The sequence below is a fragment of the Protomyctophum bolini genome, assembly GCF_963924005.1.
Source record: "Protomyctophum bolini genome assembly, chromosome: 3".
In the NCBI taxonomy this organism is placed as follows: domain Eukaryota; kingdom Metazoa; phylum Chordata; class Actinopteri; order Myctophiformes; family Myctophidae; genus Protomyctophum; species Protomyctophum bolini.
Genome location: NC_137864.1, coordinates 45,306,325 through 45,326,816, shown reverse-complemented (window position 1 = coordinate 45,326,816; position 20,492 = coordinate 45,306,325). Strand labels below are relative to the sequence as shown.

At 43.9% G+C, this 20,492-nt stretch overlaps 1 protein-coding gene across 1 annotated transcript in view; it reads right to left on the bottom strand.

Annotated features, from left to right (window-relative positions):
* Positions 1 to 12,092: 12,092 nt before the first annotated feature.
* Positions 12,093 to 20,492, bottom strand: part of prom1b (prominin 1 b) — a gene marked incomplete at both ends in the record, with an annotated part of 58,335 nt that continues 49,935 nt past the window's right edge. The window contains 7 exons of the mRNA XM_080759075.1: positions 12,093 to 12,162; positions 12,633 to 12,698; positions 14,678 to 14,793; positions 16,484 to 16,573; positions 18,716 to 18,784; positions 18,895 to 18,975; positions 19,128 to 19,181. Coding sequence (XP_080615201.1) covers positions 12,093 to 12,162; positions 12,633 to 12,698; positions 14,678 to 14,793; positions 16,484 to 16,573; positions 18,716 to 18,784; positions 18,895 to 18,975; positions 19,128 to 19,181 — 546 coding nt within the window. The remainder of the gene's footprint in view (positions 12,163 to 12,632; positions 12,699 to 14,677; positions 14,794 to 16,483; positions 16,574 to 18,715; positions 18,785 to 18,894; positions 18,976 to 19,127; positions 19,182 to 20,492) is intronic.

Sequence of the window (20,492 nt, the reverse complement as noted above, 5' to 3'; positions counted from 1 at the left end):
ATATCTATGATAATGAATGTTTTGGTAATGTATTACAGTACTAATTATTAGCCTTAAGCCAAAAGTAGCGGGAAATAAGCAGACTTGGCAACCCTGTCAAGTTTGTGTGGAAAGATCCTGTTTGCCTACAAAACGATCTGATTGGTCTGAAGTAGCCTCGGTCCCAGACTTACCATCCAGAACGTTGGATGTAAACAAATGCATTTGAGATGCAGCTGGGTGCATCTCAAAAAGAATGGCGACTTGTTTACAAACGAGGAACACCAGTGAACCGCGCTTCACTGTATATCTCCAACCAATATAGTTACTTTATAAATCTATCAAAAGACGAAAATAAGATGGCATGAGTTTTCCTGATGATAAACTGTCAGAATCAGCTTTTGTTGTGTTCGCTTATGTGCTAACTGACTGATTTTGAGAGCAATGGAAGTCAATGAGAGCCTATTTTTATAGATACTATTAAACTGCACAACGGAGCGAAATAATTCATGGAATGGACTCATTTGCTCATAAGGTAAGAAAACAAACCCACACATGCTGTACAGCAAATATATGTATTGACACTGCTTAACCATTTTGACCAGCATTGCAAGCTTGACCGAGTTTCCTAACCTATAGTAACCGTTGCTAATGTGGTATTGGCCAACAACGGGCTTGGGTGGGATTTAGCGACAGGCTAATTGGTAAGTTGATTAGCAGTATACTGTGGTTACTTTGCGCCGTATGCACCGTCCCAGCATTTTCGATGCGTAGGCACCGTCCCAGCAAATGACGTAATGACTAGTTGTGCCTGGTCTTCGATGGTGGTGACGTAATGACGATATGTTTTAGTGTCGGGAGGATTAAAGGTAATGCTCCTATGTATACATGTATGTAATCTGGCACCACTGCCGTATCAGGCACAAGTATTCATTACATAATTTGCTGGGACGCTGCATACGCATCAAAAGTGCTGGGACGCTGCATACACATCAAAAGTACTGGGACGTTGCATACACATCAAAAGTACTGGGACGCTGCATACACATCAAAAGTACTGGGACGCTGCATACACATCAAAAGTACTGGGACGTTGCATACACATCAAAAGTACTGGGACGCTGCATACACATCAAAAGTACTGGGACGTTGCATACACATCAAAAGTGCTGGGACGCTGCATACACATCAAAAGTACTGGGACGCTGCATACACATCAAAAGTACTGGGTTGCTGCATACACATCAAAAGTACTGGGACGCTGCATACACATCAAATGTACTGGGACGGTGCATACGGGCCCTGGGCGAAACTAGTACTTGCACGCTCTGCTTGCACAAGTAATAATATAGCCTTTCCAAAAAGATTACAAACAGCCAATAGCATATTACAAGTTATGAATCTTGATTGAACCTAAGGCAACTAAAACAACTGTAAAGGTTATTTACTGTAGTAAATAAGGCAGTGTGTTTGAATCTGCATGCAGGGCACTGGAGCGGAATCGGGGAGGAAAAACGAGGTCAGGGAGGTTGTAGTGAGGAGCAGGAAGAGCAGGGGGAGGGTGGAGTGCAGAGGGATGGGGGGTGGGTGAAGGGTGGAGGGGTGGGGGTCGGGTGAAGGGTGGCATACATATGAAGCCAATGTTCTGAAAAGGCTTCACGAGACATTATATAATCTCTCACACATAAGAACCTCTTTGACCATTGATGGAGAAGAGGTGGGGGGAGCAGAGCAGAGAGGAGAGGAGAGCAGAGGAGAGCAGAAGAGAAGAGAAGAGACTTGAGGAGGGGGAGAGATTTATCTATTATGCGGATTGGTTATATATTATGCAATTTATGCGTCCAGCCTTTCTTCCCTCTCTTCTCCCATGTTACATGTGATGTTGTGACCATAAGAATGTGTTTGTTTGAGAAGAGATGAGCTGCCAAAATGTGCCAAACTAAATTGCCCTGTGCTCTATTTGCTGAACTTGAAGGGGTTTTTTTGCCAGAAATGAGGAGAATAACGCTTAGCGTGCTTGGTGGCTCAGCCAGTTAGTACACAGACCTGATGCGTTACCTTACCTATTATGCTCATTGTGAGCACAAGGATCCGGGGTTTGAATTTGATTCACATCTTGTCTTGCCTGCTGTCTCTCCTTTCTCTGCCCTTGGTTTCCTGGCTCTCTCTCTGTCTCTGTCATTAAAAAATAAAGCGGTTTTATTTAAAAGCTTCATGAATAGAAATGTTAACACAGCCGTATCCAGATAAGCGGTTGAAGATGGATGGATGGATAAATAGAAATGTTATTGTTAACACTTCACAATACAAGAGCTTTATTCCACTGACAAAATACAGATATGATACAGTGTGTGTGTGTGTGTCAGTCAGTTTGTCCTCTGCTCTGCACAAGATATTCCAGCAGTCGTCTTCTGATAGGATCCAACATCACGCCACCTCACACCGCAAACCCCCTCCTCACCCCCACAGCCCCCCAACACACACACACACACACACACACACACACACACACACACACACACACACACACACACACACACACACACACCCCTTCCCCCAGGCGGTCCCCCCCTAATGCCTCAAAACAAACCCCCCCAACGTCCAGCTTTTTTGGACACATGTGTGTGTGTGTAGCATGTGTGTTTGCCCTGGGTTACATGAATGTTCTGTGCTGCCCTGCCCACAGGAGCAGTGTGTGTTTTGGCAGCAGGCAGAGCGCGAGGCCTTCTTCTGGTTACTCTCCGTTCCATCTCCTATTCCAACATCCCCGGTTTCCATCAGTGAAACCCAAAGTTTGCCACAGCAGTATATCACAGAAAAAAAGGGGGGAAAGTATATGTTACCACGAAGCTTTTTATCAAGTTCATTCTGGTGAACAGTTGCCAAATTAAGCTTGGCTGTCATGTTGTTGTCTTGTTTATAGTGCAAACGTGTATGTAGTGCTGTTTTTATTATTATTTTTAATGTGGTTAAATATCCCCCTTCTTGTCTTCTCGCCCCACTAAAGTACCGGTAAGATACTTTTGGGAGCAGACATTGGTGGGGTGCATACTTAGTTTAGACTAGTCATTGGTTAGGCATGGGTTAATTAAGCAATAAGCTAAGGTCTCAGGTTACCAGGTATTTTACACTGGCTGGGGGCGTAGGCAGGTCTTCTACCCCCCCAGCCAGTGTAAAATACCCGGTAAGCTGGGGCCTCGAGTGGCTTATTGCTTTTCTAAAACTGTTACAAACATATAGCAATATTAACCTAATAAAACGATTGAATTCACAAAAGTAGCTACGCTTTGCGCCACCAGAGCGAGCCACATCACGTCCTTGTTTTGCTCGGCAAGTAGCCCCAGTGATTGAAGGAGTGGGTTATCGGTGGAATTTACACCGGTCACGTGACGGTAACCAGCCAATCAGAATAAAGTATTGGGACTTAGAAGGTTTAGGTGTGCTGCCCCGTGGGAGGTTAGGGTTAGGGTGAGGGTTTGAGATAGGTTGTAGTTGTAGGACTAATGACTGGTCTAACCAATGACTAGTCTAAACCAAGTACTGTCTAAACTAAGTCCTTCTCTCACACATACTGTCACGGTGAGACTCAGATGTATAGGACCCAATATGCAGAACAGACTAGACTAGTCACTATAGTTAGAACAGGACAAATGCACAGGATTTATTCTCCAACACGTACAGGAACGGTGCTGGTACAGAAAACCATAACAACACTTGTTCTAGCAGGGCCCAAAAGCAACTGAGGGTTTAAGTAGACAGGGATAACCATACACAGGTGACAATCAACATAGGCATTGGCTGGGAGACTAACAGGACACAGGTGGAGAAAACTAGTAATCACAGCGAGGTGAGACAACACAGGTAGGCAGAGGACAGTCATGACACATGCAGTAGCCTACTTCAGAGCCATAGAGTTCTACATAGACTTCTATTGGCGAATAGGGACACCGGAAGTTTACGGAATGCATTGAAGTCTATGGGCTGAACCACGTGACTGGGCTGTTTTCTGCCCCCTCAATGTCGCAACTCTCTATACTCTATATGGCTCTGGCCTACTGCAAATATATATATTATTACTTGCGCAAGCAGAGCGCGCAAGTAAGGTGGTCGTGCCGGCTTTTTTATGCGTATGCTCGTGGTATATACTGATTTTGAGTGTGACGTAATGAAGATAACCAAACTTAATAAATCAACTTCAAAACAAACAAATTACTGCATCTCCCAAAGTCCGAGTACATTCACAAGCGTGAAGTAAACATCGCTTATCAGTTTGTACTCACCGGACTGATGAATGACAAGGGAATCCCCGGAATGGTTCCCCAAATGACGTCACTTCATTCACAAAATCTCAAAACCACGGCGCAGACAAGCCATTAATTAAGGCCAAGTTGCCCATAGCCTACCGCAGCAGAGAACAATAGCAGAGAACAAAGGCAGGAGGGCGAGTCACCTGACTCTCCAAACTCACTGCACAACTAATTCACTGGACCGAGCCCCCATTTGTTAGATACCTGGCCTAGGGGAGCCAAGTACACAACAAAAAATACAGGGGAGACACAGTACTCAAAAGAAATATTAATTTATTTAAGTAATCAAAATAAGGATTAAGTTAAATCATACCCAAATCAAAGGTCAAACAGATGAGGTGTGGAAATCAGTAGTCAGTAGTGTAGTGCGTGTATGCATGAGTGAGATGTGTGTGCGTGTTGTATGTATTAACTCAAATGCTGAAAAGGTGCATGGTGGGAGAAGGGCAGAGGAGAACTGAATACTACAGAGCTGAGGAAGGGACTGGGGAGACAGGCTTATATACAGGGCGTCGGCACCGGGCCCAGGTGCCGCCGCTTGACTGATTGTCATGTCACAGCTCTGTTCCCCAATCCACTGCAAGAGGAGGAGAACAGAAATTAGAATAAACAAAGTAAAGAACTATAAACAACTAACCAAAGTGAATACCAACTATAATATATAAAGTACACCAGACCACATATATAATATACTATACACCCTAATATATAGTACAATACAATATACCCAGGGGGCCGTCACAGTATCAATGCCGGGGTATTACTGGCTTTCGATGGTGACGTAATAAAGCTATGTTTCAGTGCCGGGTGGATTAAGGGTAATGTCTCTATGTATGTCATTTGAAACCTATCTTTATTTTATATCTTTATATAATTTTATATTTTATTTAATGTTCTTCTTCTTTTTAAAATATTTTTTATCCCACGATTTTGTAACCCATTTTTCACCCCTGTAGGGGTAGACCAGTATAGTACTTTTCAACTTACAACTACATAAATACAGACGTAAATACATACGTTACCCGAATCTATATTGAAACATATCCTAAGTCACCATTGACGGCCAGTACTTTAGTATTTAATTCCAATGTATTACAGAGAGGCGTACAGAAAACCTATGATAAGAGTCATGGAGAGGTTTTGTAGAAGTTGCCCAGAATGCCAACTCACCACCCCGCGCCCGGCCCATTGATTCAGCTCCCTATAACTGAAGTGCCATTTTCACATACAGCGATGGACATAGTGGGGCCGCTGCCCAAGTCAGCACGAAGGCATAAGTATATACTGGTGATTGTCGGTACCCCGAGGCCATCCGGGGTATAACTGGCTTTCCATGGTGGCGTAATAAAGATAGGTTTCAGATTACATACATGCATGTACAGTATATACGTACATAAAGACATTACCTTTAATCTATCCATCTATCTATCTTTACCGCAGTAATTGCACGATCTGCTTGCTCACTAGTATTCCATTTATGGCCTATACTAGTGTGTAACGCGCAAGTAGGCAGTCGACAGAGTGCAGTTCTAGTTACTAGGTACTGTAGTCCTGCCCTGAAGACCAGAAGCCAATATCTCCATTGTCTTGGCAGATTCACACTATAGTGGTCCTGGCCTGGGTGCGCACTTGGGACCACTTGGATCAGATGTGGTAGTGTGAATGCTGCATACCGTTCCCCAGAGTGGATCAGATGTGGTAGTGTGAATGCTGCATACCGTTCAGATGTGGTAGTGTGAACGCTGCATACCGTTCCCCAGAGTGGATCAGATGTGGTAGTGTGAACGCTGCATACCGTTCCCCAGAGTGGATCAGATGTGGTAGTGTGAATGCTGCATACCGTTCAGATGTGGTAGTGTGAACGCTGCATACCGTTCAGATGTGGTAGTGTGAATGCTGCATACCGTTCAGATGTGGTAGTGTGAATGCTGCATACCGTTCAGATGTGGTAGTGTGAACGCTGCATACCGTTCAGATGTGGTAGTGTGAATGCTGCATACCGTTCAGATGTGGTAGTGTGAACGCTGCATACCGTTCAGATGTGGTAGTGTGAATGCTGCATACCGTTCAGATGTGGTAGTGTGAATGCTGCGTACCGTTCAGATGTGGTAGTGTGAATGCTGCGTACCGTTCAGATGTGGTAGTGTGAATGCTGCATACCGTTCAGATGTGGTAGTGTGAATGCTGCATACCGTTCAGATGTGGTAGTGTGAATGCTGCATACCGTTCAGATGTGGTAGTGTGAACGCTGCATACCGTTCAGATGTGGTAGTGTGAATGCTGCATACCGTTCAGATGTGGTAGTGTGAACGCTGCATACCGTTCAGATGTGGTAGTGTGAACGCTGCATACCGTTCAGATGTGGTAGTGTGAATGCTGCGTACCGTTCAGATGTGGTAGTGTGAACGCTGCATACCGTTCAGATGTGGTAGTATGAACGCTGCATACCGTTCCCCAGAGTGGATCACCCAAACATTCCCGCGACTGCATGGAGGTATAGTCTCGGGACTGATTGAAGTGTACTCGGATACGGATCAATGCAATGTGAAAGCATCATGAAGTGTACTCGGGGTGCGGAAGAATCATGGCCAGCGGGGACCAGGTATTCGTATTGGGGAACAGTTTGAATCAAAAAGACTCAGTGTGAATCTGCCCTAACCAGTCAGAGACTGGTTAAAAATAGAATAAAACCTAAATAGAAGCTATTTCCCAACCTCACCCGGCCCCGGCCAACAGAAAGAGAACTCGACAGCACTTTTTTTTTTTTTTTTACTGGACTGAGGTCTTTATTCACAGTTTGACGCCCTCACCACAAACTCCAGCTGGACAGCAGTTGGCCTCACATGTGATGTCACATTACATCAGAGAGAGGCCTTACGGAGGTTACAGTGTGTTCCACACCATGGGGGGGGGGGGGGGGGGGGGGGGTGAGGGAGTGATGGGGGTGGTGGTGACAAGCACCTAGGCCTCCACTAGCATGGTCTGTCTCTGCTGGGAAATAAAAAGGTCTACGTTAACATACAGTACAAGATTTTGTCTGTTTGCATGCTGTCACAAAAAAACCCTTGTGCGGTAAATGTGCGTCTGCGGCCGTGCACACTTGCACGTGTATGAGGCTGTACATGCTGTGCATGTACAGTATAGTATACTGTAGTCATGTGTGTGTGTGTGTGTGTGTGTGTGTGTGTTTACAGTATGTCAAGAGTAGCTAATACAGTATGTCTCTTCAAGGGGCCGGGGCTTTTCCGATCTGGGCTTGACTACGGTGATACGGTTTATAGATAGATTAGCATGTCCCTCTATACCGTGGCTACGATATCATTCAGCTTCATGATACAATACAAATTTAAAAATATAGAACCCGCTACTGCACTTTGTACAACCTAGTTGACTAGCCATCCCTTGCTATGTGTGCAGGATATATATTCGTCGCTCCATTTTTATTTTGTTTTTATTTTATTTTTTCATAAATTTTCATTGCTATTGAACATAGCTAAAAACATATATATTTTTTACACGTATGTTTTTGTATTAAAAAGCATTTCTGACAAAACTCCATTGGACCCTCAAACTGTCTGCTAAAGTCACAGTACCAACTTTGATTGAGGCAGCATTGCTTTGTTTTAAAAAATATAAGCTCATTTCCCGGAGAAAAATATATAATATATTTATTTTTTTTCATTCCCAGATAAATGAACATTTTGGAGTATAAGCTGGTTTCTTGCTCGACAGTAGATTTGTATTTTTGCCAGCTGGTTGCAACATACAGTATACGGTCGTTAAAGTAGTTGCATACTGTAGTATGGTAACAGCTGTTAGAAGTGAGGCAACATGAGCTTGTTCTATCAAGGTCATGGAATTATTTGCAGGGAAAAATAAAACTTAATTTCCATACCAGATTTTAACCCATTCTGACCTGGCACCCATTTTGGTGTTGGCATCATGTTATGCTTTACCTATTGAAAAATAGCAGATCTACAAGCTCATATCGCGCCACCGAGTGGCGCGATACGAGCTTGTAGGTCTGCTATTTTTGAAAAATCAAAGAACGACTGACATTTTTAGAATCTGATCTCAGGTCAGAATGGGGTTAATCAGACCAGTGTGTTGTCCAGTGGAAACCTCGTATGAATCTGATCTCAGGTCAGAATGGGTTAACCACGTGAACCCTAGCATCCCTATTCTGGGCATGTCAAAATGGGCAGAAGGCCAAAATGGGCAAAAAAAAAATAGGCTGAAATTGGCTCACCCGTTGCGACGTGTTGTAAAGCTCATAGATTGGCTGTAGACATTTGTTGTACGGTGAAAAAAAGGAGAGGACTAAGTACAGACCCCTGGGAGACCCCGGTCACTGAAGTCTATAGGGTTTAAGTGGTTAAAAGAAGTGTAATGGATATGTTGTCTACGATGTGTTCTAGTTTGAAACGCTGAATTACTTAAAGGGACACTTCACCCTTTTTGCAAAAAGATATATGTTAATGACGTTTAGAAGCTTTAGATTACTTTCCTAGGGGTATTTATGTGTGTAATATGTGGTTTTAGATATTTTAGATTGTAGCAGTGAGCCTGTTGTCTCTGATGTCATGGACACTGGTCTCACTACCTTCCTGGACTACAATTCCCATAATTCTTTGGTGCACTGCTCCTCCTTGTGGATAGGGGGGAGAGCTGTCTTACTGAGACAACATGTAGTCCAGGAAGGAAGTGAGCCCAGTGTCCATGACATCAGAGACAACAGGCTCACTGCTACAATCTAAAATATCTAAAACCACATATTACACACATAAAGACCCCCAGGAAAGTGTTCTAAAGCTCCTAAACGTCATTAACCTATATCTTTTTGCAAAAAGGGTGAAGTGTCCCTTTAACACTGCTGTACTATAACTGCATGCATATTATCATCTTGTTTTTACTGTTGTTCTAGAAGTTCATGTAGTCTATTCCTTGTGTTATACTGCTTTGGCCCTGTCTTGGCTATATAGGTCTCACATGTAAACGAGGTTTCATTCGCAGTGTGACTTTCCTAGTCCAATAAATAAAAGTTACATAATAGCACTTTTCCTCTTGTAGTAACACAGACCAGGATAGATCAGTCACATTTCTTAGTTGATACTTCGTACAGTGATACTTATGTGAACAGTCTCTGTGGTGGGGTTTCTTCATGCTTTTTGACATGCACAATGTTTGGCAAAGAAGCCAAACTGAACTACAGTCGGTTGCCATTGGTCTTGTCCCTTTTCATTTAGATGGTCTTTTCCTTTTGCACATATTGGAAAATTAGTTCCGAAATCAACCAGCAGGTGTACCAGTTTCTTTAGTTGGTGTATGATTAAATTTAACTCTGCGGTTTGTGCCGTGGAGGACATAAGTCAGGTTTGAATTCCAACCAGAACACTATAATGTCTAATTTGTCCTAATCTCTCTGATAGACGATGTGCTAATGAATTAGTTCGATCAATCAGCTAAACTTTAAAACCTGCATAGACTGGAACGTGATTGGACTCCCTTCCCCACTGAGCAAAAGACAGCTATTAGACGTGTGTCTAAAAACGGCAAAAAATGTAAGTTTTATCCTTAGATTAGACGTTGATTAGCGGTTGTTTAAACGTCTATATATAATAGACTGTCTATATATAGACGTTTAAACAACCGCTAATCAGACGGCCCTTTAGACAAATATCAGACGTCTATTAGACAAAAATAAAAAGCTCAGTGGGTCACCTACCTGGTCAATGCAACTGCATTCTGAGCCAAAATGGCACTAGCCAACTTACACACTTTAACAGACAGAACAAAGAAAGAAAGAAAATAAAAACTACCGTTTATAAAACAATCATAAAAAAAGGAAGAAAAAAAAAAATAATAATTATATAAAACTTTCAAAACATTTGAAAGCATAAAAAAATGTACACTTATGTGTCACGGCAAGTGGACTGTCAGCGAGTCACGAGTGGAAATAATAATTTATCTCACTAAAAAGTTTATCTAAAAAGCTATCTACATAGAAATAATGCTGTGCTCATTCGACATGATATGACGTTCTAGGTGGAGTACTGTTGTAGATGGAGTGGACTAGACAAGTGATTCTCAAATGACCCTTTAGGGTCCATTTGAGTTATGGAGGTACTTGGAATTTAAAAAAAGTATGAGAACCACTGGACTAGTCAACACAGTAAGCCTAAGCTACGATTGGCTGATGGCAGATGTTGTGAAAATGGCATGAATGAAGGACGTTGAGGGTCCGGGTGTAGGGTGCATAAAGGTGGGTGCCACCCCCCCGCTCCCGTCCACCTCTCCTGTACAAAGTTCTCTGTTCAGATTGCAGTCTGTACAGTACGTTGTGAATCTATAGTCCTCCTTTTTGTGGCTAGTAGTGGTGCTGGCAGAAACGGAGAGGAGTGGTGGGAAGTCCGCGAAACCTGGAAGAGGAGCAGCCGTGTCAGCCGGGCAGAGATTAGAGTACTTACCACTCTACAGTACAGTTACAGTAATAGCAATAGTAATATCAGAAGTAGCAGCAGCATCTGAGACGGTTTTTATAGATGTAATGGTGGTAAAAAGCTAGAAGTCTTTGGTGTAGACTGGAGCTTTGTATAGCATTTGGGCATTCACTTAAGTAATAGAAACAGTACTAGTCGCAGTAATTTCAGCAATAGATAGTAGTAATATTAATGACACAAGTACAAACAGTAATAGTAATAGAAATAGAAGCAGTATAGAGTGACAAAGAGCACAGAGAGAGATGACACGTACCACAATGGAAACAGTTCTCAGTTCCAGTTCTCTTGCCCTCTGTGGAGAGGGACAAAATGAAATAAATAACGTTATTTTTGCATCGAGTACATTTGAGTCCAAACCATGGACAAAACCGCACCTCATACCTGGTGTGTATTCCTGGATCTAACACTTTTTTTTGCATTACTCTCTGAGGACATATCGAGGGCTCTTATTCCATAGCACAACAAACAAAATCTAAATGAAAAAAAAAAAACGAGTACAAGAGTCATTCAAAGTGGTCACCTCCTACAACGGTCAGTTTACGAATGCTGCCTTGGTTGTGACGCAGGGGACACAACAGCAGGTGGTATGACAGGATGAAAGGAAAGAGGGATGAATGGATGAGACGCGGCAGAACAATGAAGATTATAAAGGCACACAGAAAAAGGGATGAAGGTCTGATAGAGTAACATGAGGTCTTCTGATTGATGACATGGTCAGTGGTGTTTCAAATGGACGGCTGTTTTAGCGGTACGTGAAGTAGTAGAAAACGTCACCGATAGCCTTGGTGACAACCAGTGAACCGTAACATCCTCCAGGCTGCATCGTAGCATCAGAGGCTGATCAGAAAGTTCACCATCGTATTTCAAGTGGATGGCCTTTCCGGTTTATTTGGCCGGTCGGCTGTCAGTTGAATGACGGTAGTTAATAGTTATAGATGAGAAAGAGCAATGAAAAGCGATGATAAGGGCAAGAACAGTAGTAGATGAGGATGAATGATCACGGCGACGACCATGTGAGCTTGTAGATCGGCTATTTTCACTATTCATCGAAGGCCTCAAGTGGTGAAAAAGGAACTCATTCTCCCGAGTTTGTGGCCAGAGTGAAAACCTGAACTCACTCAAGCAGCAGCCATGACTCATGACTGAAAAGTTAAAACCAATAGCAGAACGCAACCACCCAATACGCACTTTTTCAACCACAAGATAGGACACAACATGCAGTGGATTAGCAGGGTGTCAGTCGACGGATGCTGGTACCTCTCTGAGGGGGACAGCCTTCCTGGGGGGGTGGGGTGGGGGTCAGGGGTCACCAGTCTGGGTGACATGGGGGAGCGGAGGCCCGAGGGAACCGTGTCAAGGTGTTGGAGTAGGGCGAACTACTGCACACATTCACACACACACACACACACACACGCACACAGACACACACACAATACAAGCAATTACAAAAAATACAAGCACAGCAATGTACTGGTGCGCGCACACACACACACTCACAGAGGATTTTGAGAAACATACACACTCATCTCTATACTCTCATGCAGCAAATATTGCTTGTCAAACCTTCACCCAAAGAACACCCAGAATCTATTTAAAGCTCTATCACGCACGCACGCACGCACGCACGCACGCGCACGCACGCACGCACGCACACACACACACACACACACACACACACACACACACACACACACACACACACACACACACACACACACACACACACACACACACACACACACACACACACACACACACACACACACACACACACACACACACACACACACACACACACACCTGTGGCTACTGTTAGCATGCTGGGGTTAACGGGCGCTGCTCATACCTGACCACGGCAAGGTTGCCATAGGCATCGAGCACTTGGTCACCATGGTTACCTGTATTACCCATACTGCAACACAAGAGCGTACAGGGGGTCAGGGGTCAGGTTGGGAAAGACGGAACGGGACGGCGAACGGTGAAAAGAAGTACAAACGATGACGGAGTGGAACAGAGCGTTGTGGTTCTGTGACGTAAAGAAAGATGAAAAGGAAACGCTGAAAGAATGGCAGAAGGAAAAAAAGAGCTGTCGTGCTGATGTGGAGATGACGTGAAGAGAGGGATGGGCAGACATTACCTCCCGGCGGTGAACGAGATGAAGAGAGAGAGAGAGACAGAGAGAGAGAGAGAGAGAGAGAGAGGACTGTCAAAGAGCCACGAGCCAGGGAAAAGAAGAACTGATGAATGGAGAGAACGTTGCGGAGAAATGGAGCGAGATGGAGAGAGACAGAAGGTGCAAAGAAAATGGAAGGAAGAGAGACAGAAGGGAGTATTGATTACTTTTCATTCTAACTTCAATAGGAAAGAAAAGAAAGAAAGAAAAAAAACTACCAAGACTGCTGTGGAAAAGGGGATTTTTGCAAATGTGTATGTGTGCAATTTAGGGTTGGGTTTAGACTTCTATTTAGATTTCTATCCATTCCGGACCGGTGCTAAATTCATACATACTAGTAAAAGCCACAAAATGATGGTATAAATGCAATGAACGTTACATTGCACCGACAACTGAATTCCCCCACTGTAGTATTGGTAGGAATATACAGTATACAGTATACATAATATGTATGATGCTCACTGTTGTTAAAGTAACAGTGGACTGAAGGCAGCTGCATGATGAACCCTTAATATTGGTTATCATATGACGTCGCTCGCCAAAAACAGGGAGTCTACAAGCACACAAAGTGTTGCAGATCACAATGAGTTTTGAGATTGTAGATCCACATTTTTTTATGCCGAGCGACACTGCCTGTACGATGTATAAATTGAACATTATGCACGAATTCGAACACGGTGCATCTTTGAAGTACATGATGTGTACCAGATGCTTCATTAGATTTGATGTGTTCTCTTCCAGAATTGGATCCACGCAACAGCGTATATATGTTTTGGGGGGACCACTGTGGCATGCTAATATCAGTTTTGGAGAATAATTTGATAAATTGAAAGAGGAGATCACGGGGACGCCCGCTGGCCTAGTGGTCCAGGCGCATGCCGCATATAGGCTTTGGCCTGACAGCGCATCGCACGTTCCAGACCTTTGCTCCCCTTTATCTTCACTTGATACTATCAATCAATAAAGGCAGAAAAGCCAAACAAAACAAATTTAGAAAGATGAGATCGCGCAATTAAGTGGCACTGGAATAAAGCAGCTGAATCAGCGTTGTGATTTGGTCCAGTATAGGTACCGGTCGTATAGGAACTCTGTACCATACCGGTACAGTAGCCTGGGCACCATTTCATTTCGTTATATGATCCGGGCTGGAGCCGGATGATATGCTTACGTCATCAGGAAGCTGTTTGTTGCTTCCTGTTTGAATAAAAGCAATGAAAGCTCTCGTAAGCGAGAGCTTTTATTGAGAGGGAAAAGGAAGTTGTCGCCGCCTGTTCATCCTGTCTGGCGACTACAAAACAACACTACAACATGACGTAACCACATCATCCGGCCCCAGCTCGGATCATGCGGACTTTTGAAACAGAGACCAGGCTTTCCTCCGAGGCGGTGGAAAGCCTGGTGAGGCGAGGTTACCGGTACAGAGTTTTGGTACCCAACCCTAGTGTAGACAAAAAAGGAGAGGGCGCACACCGGTGTTGGTGAGGGGCTGGCCTAAGGCAGTAACCAAGTCAAAATAAGAAAAAGGCTGCACACTCGTAGCCACGATGCTGTACAGTATATTTATTAAGAATCCAACGTTTCGACCAAGTTGTCGATTCTAGGTCGATTCTTAATAAATATATAGCATCGTGGCTACGAGTGTGCGGCCCTTTTCTTATTTTGACCCAACCCTAGTGTGGCTGCGCTGCAGGCATGTGCGTTTTCTCTGCACTACTCACTCATCAAAGACGTCTTCTGTGTCCATCCTCCTGTAGTACTTGGCCAGTTTGACTGAAAAGATGATGCTGGGAATCAGTAGAATACAGCAGCCTCCCAGTCCAAACCAGAACACGTTCTGTAACGCACGCACACACACACACACGGTATGAGATGAAAATTATCGTAATATCGTCACTGTCAGGCAGAGCTACTTTTCGGGATTCAAATTCAAAATGAGCAAAAAGTACCGTAGCTCAAAACCCGCCGCTTCACGCTTTGAGCTTGCGGATCGGCTACTTTTTTATGCTGTTGTGTGACGCTGTAGTGTAGTGTGATAACATAGGCCGCTATAGTTACGAAAAAAGTAAAAACTCAAACAGTTAAAGGTATTTGCCCGACAGCTACGATGTGTCTATTGCAGTAGCTATAGCGTCTGCTGACTAGAATCAAATCAAAGCAGAAGCCAGTGAATTGGAATTGAATCATATCATGAGATCTTTGTCAGTGGTGAACCGTCGTCATCAGATTGTTGTACAGGGTTCTGTGTGGAGAAGGAGCTTTAGGAAACTTTAGTTGTTCTGTCATTCGACTGAATTACAGACCGTATACCCGCCTTAATGACAGGGTTACGCTTCTTACTGCTATGCTACACACACACACACGCAGGCACACACACACACGCACAGTCACACACACACACACACACACACACACACACACACTCGCTGTATACCAGAGGTGGCCACACCTTTTTGACTTGAGAGCTTTCAAAATTACAAGCTGAACCAGATCTACCCACCAAATTATCCAATTGCTGAAAATAGTTAAACAATGTACCTGAGGGGGCTTTGGAAAAGCAGCGATGGCATTACATAATTATGAGACTAACGCACTTGGAATGGGAAATGTTTGGTTTTCTTGTATATAACTTTGTAGTCTCTCAAGACAGACTGACAGAGGGCGTTGTTTTTCCCTTTACGTTTTGACGATGGGTTCTCAGATTGACAACTTCGTAACGCTACAGATGTTGGTGATACGATACTTGCACTGCAGGTGCAGACGCTGTGCGGGTGTCCGTGCACATTGACTTATGTCAATCAATCAAGTCAATTCACGTCATGTGGTCTACCTGCACAGCCTTTTATGATCTACTGGTAGATCACAATCTACCTTATTGGTAGCCCTGCTGGATATGCACGTTCGCACACAAATTCACACAGTAATACACATGCGCCACGTGTGCACTGTGCACGCATACACACACACACACACACACACACACATGTACATGTTGTAAAAGTACAGACTGTACATTTACATTATAGACCACAAGGAATGTGGATCTGGACACACACTGCAGCACAAGCACACGTCACACACACACACACACACGTCACACACACACACACACACACACACACACACACACACACACACACACACACACACACACACACACACAGAAAAAACACAAACTCTCTCTTGCACACAAGATAAATGCAGGATGTATTAATATGCAACATATATCATCATTACACATTTATAAGTCCCTGAGGATTTAGGTGTGAACAGTGGGTGACCTGTGTGTGTGTGTGTCTGTGTGTGTGTGTGTGTGTGTGTGGATGTTCATGTATGTGCCCATGCATGCGTATATATGTATTTAGGTACATAATGTACCTGGCGCTACAGACTTCCTTCACCCCCTACCTACTCACAGTCAAAGAGCTGTCTGTATGTTTGCAACCCACACACACACACACACACACACACACACACACACACACACACACACACACACACACACACACACACACACACACACTTACCACTGAGTCTACAATGAAGCTGCAGCCAATGATCTCCATACTGTCCACAAGGTTACTGATGGGTTTACACTGAGCTACCTCTGCTGTTAACTGGAGGAGAGAACACACGCGCACATGCACGCACACGCACACACATACACACACACACACACACACACACAGACAGACCAGACAGACGCACACGCACGCACACACGCAGAGAGAGAGAGAGTCACAAAAATGCAGTTCAAACTGAGTTGTCTATGAAACATTAAATGCACGTTCCTTTTAACTGTGAATTAGTAACCACTGACTCTTCCCGTCTGAGCAAATTTGAGTAACTCACTCAGTTTGAATTGTTAAAGTTCTCGTTTGTCAAAAGGACCACTTTTCAACCTATATTCATATAATTGGTCCTCACTAATGTTCATGATAAAATACCACAATTATTTTGTCTGTCTCATGGGAGGGCTGTGGGTAGTTCAGAAACCCGTCCACCAGTGATATCATCGATGGGGAAGCCAAGCTAATAGAAACAGCAGGCTTTCTATTCCTGAAAAGTTGCAATGCGAAAATGGAAGCCATTGTTCTCACGATAAAGGGCCTTTCAAACATGAAGCGATTTAGTTCGTTTTCACCGAGACCTGCGTTTTTGCGCAGAGCACTGGGGAGCAGTCGCGGTGCGACAACGCAAGCGTATTTACGTGAGCGCGGTCCCGTGAATTTGTTGCGCGTGTGCTCGTTACTGAACATTAGTGAGGACCAATTATATGAAGATTGGGTTGAAAGGTGTTGCTTTAAAATGCAAAGTATATGCTAATTTGGTTCCATTTGCAATCAGGATGGTGAAGACCATAACAGGAACATGAGACGGGGAACAGAGAAAGCTAGTCTGGAGGGCCAGACTCATAGCGTCAGTGAATCCACACTATCAGTCTGGCCCTCCAGGCTACAGAGAAACTATCAGTCTGGCCCTCCAGGCTACAGAGAAACTGTGAGTCTGGCCCTCCAGGCTACAGAGAAACTATCAGTCTGGCCCTCCAGGCTACAGAGAAACTGTGAGTCTGGCCCTCCAGGCTACAGAGAAACTATCAGTCTGGCCCTCCAGGCTACAGAGAAACTATCAGTCTGGCCCTCCAGGCTACAGAGAAACTGTGAGTCTGGCCCTCCAGGCTACAGAGAAACTGTACTGTACTGTACTGTACTGTACGGTACTGTACTGTAGAGCAGGGGTTTTCAACTGATTGTGAACCAGGGACCACCACCTTGACTATAAGGATCAACCTGGGGACCATGTCTTATACTGTTTCTGTCCTGCGGGGACCATGTCTTATACTGTTTCTGTCCTGCGGGGACCACGTCTTATACTGTTTCTGTCCTGCGGGGACCATGTCTTATACTGTTTCTGTCCTGCGGGGACCATGTCTTATACTGTCTCTGTCCTGCGGGGACCATGTCTTATACTGTCTCTGTCCTGCGGGGACCATGTCTTATACTGTTTCTGTCCTGCGGGGACCATGTCTTATACTGTTTCTGTCCTGAGGGGACCACGTCTTATACTGTTTCTGTCCTGCGGGGACCATGTCTTATACTGTTTCTGTCCTGCGGGGACCATGTCTTATACTGTTTCTCAATCCATGGTCCACGGACTTAACTGATGACTGACACATGTGGCCCTATATCTGGGGCGTGCCTTAACCTTTATCCCTAAACTTATTTTCTTCCATATTTTACTATCTTGAAAAATAAATTTAAATAGTTCAACTAGCAGATCTACATCCATACATTATGGCTATTATAACTATTTTCATAATAGTAATATATATATATATATGTATATATATATAGTAAAAATGGCAAATACGTGCAAGATATAGCACATGATGACATTATATGGGCACATTAACATTTCCTAATAATGATGACTCAACCAGGCAAGCTGGTACACTTCACCCTTCTTCAGATTCCAACTAACTGCCTTTTCTATGGAATTTCTTAATCTCAGACTTCCCAGTAATTCTGATAACATTGACGCACTTCCACGGAACAGTGCACAGACGTTTAGTGCACTGTTCCGTGGAAGAAATGACACAATCTTCACTTTGCTATACATTACTAAATGCATGGTCAGGGACCACATGCAATACCTCCACGGACCACCAGTGGTCCACGGACCACCTGTTGAAAACCCCTGCTGTAGAGTGTAGACCTGCAGGGTGAGAGAGGACAAGAGCAGCGTGTTGGAATACTCACCGAGTCTTCCACCCACTGTGTGTACTGTCTGAAGTAACCAACCAGGCTCTGAATGTAGTTATTGGTCTCCTGTAAAGAACACAGAATAGGGCATTTGAATGTGTGTGTAGTATGTGTGTGTGTGTGTGTGTGTGTGTGTGTGTGTGTGTGTGTGCGTGCGTGCGTGCGTTGCTGTTTACCTGTTTGACCACATGTGAGGCGTTGTGAGTGATGAGGTACTCTGCTGCGTCAATGGCACTCAATATGTTGGTCACCTTAACCTGAGAGAGAGAGAGAGTGAATCAGCTGATAACATCAACACCACTAGTATGACAGTGTGTGCAGGCCCGCGCATGTGTGTGTGCGTGCGTGCGTGCGTGTGTGTGTGTGTGTGTGTGTGTGTGTGTGTGTGTGTGTGCACGTCCGTCCTCACCGGTAACTCGTTGGCTGTTCTCTGCAGCAGCCGGATGCTCTGGCTCAGTGTCGACTGTATGAGAGAAACCAGACACACACCTTTAGTAACACTAACCGCGCACGCGCACACACACACACCTTTAGTAACACTAACCGCACACGCACACGCGCGCACACACACACACACACACACACACACACACACACACACACACACACACACACACACACCTTTAGTAACACAAACCGCACACGGCTAAATGAAGGTTTGATTTCTAAAACACACCAGTGGTGCCAGAAATGATGCATAATATGAAGTATGAATGAACCCTACCATCGCTATCCTATAGGGCCCACATTCTGCAGAAACAGCAGATCCACATGGTCACAACATTGTGAGCTTGTAGTGTAGCTATTCTTTTGCAAAGATTAATTCAGTGAAGAGCGACAAACAAGAGGGGACCTAGTATAGAACCCTAGGGGACTCCGGTCAGCTAAGTAGGGTTAAAAGGATGACTTGATCACCCACTTTTCAAAATATCTTCATATAATTGGTCCTCACTAATGTTCATGGTAAAATAGCACTATTTCTTTCCTACTAGGTCTACTAGTCTGTGTCTCATAGGAGGGCTGTGGGCCGTTCGGCTTTCTATTCCTGAAAAGGTACGATTCTATAATGGATCTTTCTAGCGAGTTCGTTTCTGAACTGCCCACAGCCCGATAGGTTGAAAAGTGGTGAAGTCGTCCCTTAAGTTCCCTATTATTTGTGTATGAAAGTGCTTTTGTGATGTGCTTATGGAGGTTGGTAGCGGTTTTGTGTGTGTGTGTGTGTGTGTGTGTGTGTGTGCCTTCAATTTGTTGTCTTTCCACTAGTATTCTATTACTCCTTGTTGCTTGTGTCTACACGCTGGCTTACGGAAACGAGCTGAAAAGCCTCCAGGGATCAATAAAGCGGTACAGTATCTTGTCTTGTGTTGTCTCCTGTCGGTATCCTGTCTTTAATAACCAGCTGTCAAGTTTGAAGCCGGTGGGGATGCGGTACAAAAGCATATTTTATAGCTCTAGTTTCTAAGCTCATTACACGTCACTAAAACCACACGTTGGTGAGCTTGTGTATAGTGTCAAATGTAGCTATTTATTTGTAATACAAGTTTTTCTTTAACATTTTTGAAACAATTGAGAAAATATATATTTAGACTTTTTAGAAGGATTAAGTTCGACATTATATATATATCGATATCGATATCGATATCCGATATAATTAATTGCTGTTATGACCAAGACAGATTTAACTTAAATACCTTTATATTTAATATTGTGAGCGTGTAGATCTGTTCAAGCTGTTACTTTGGGCTTGTTTATCTGTAAAAACAGATTATTATTC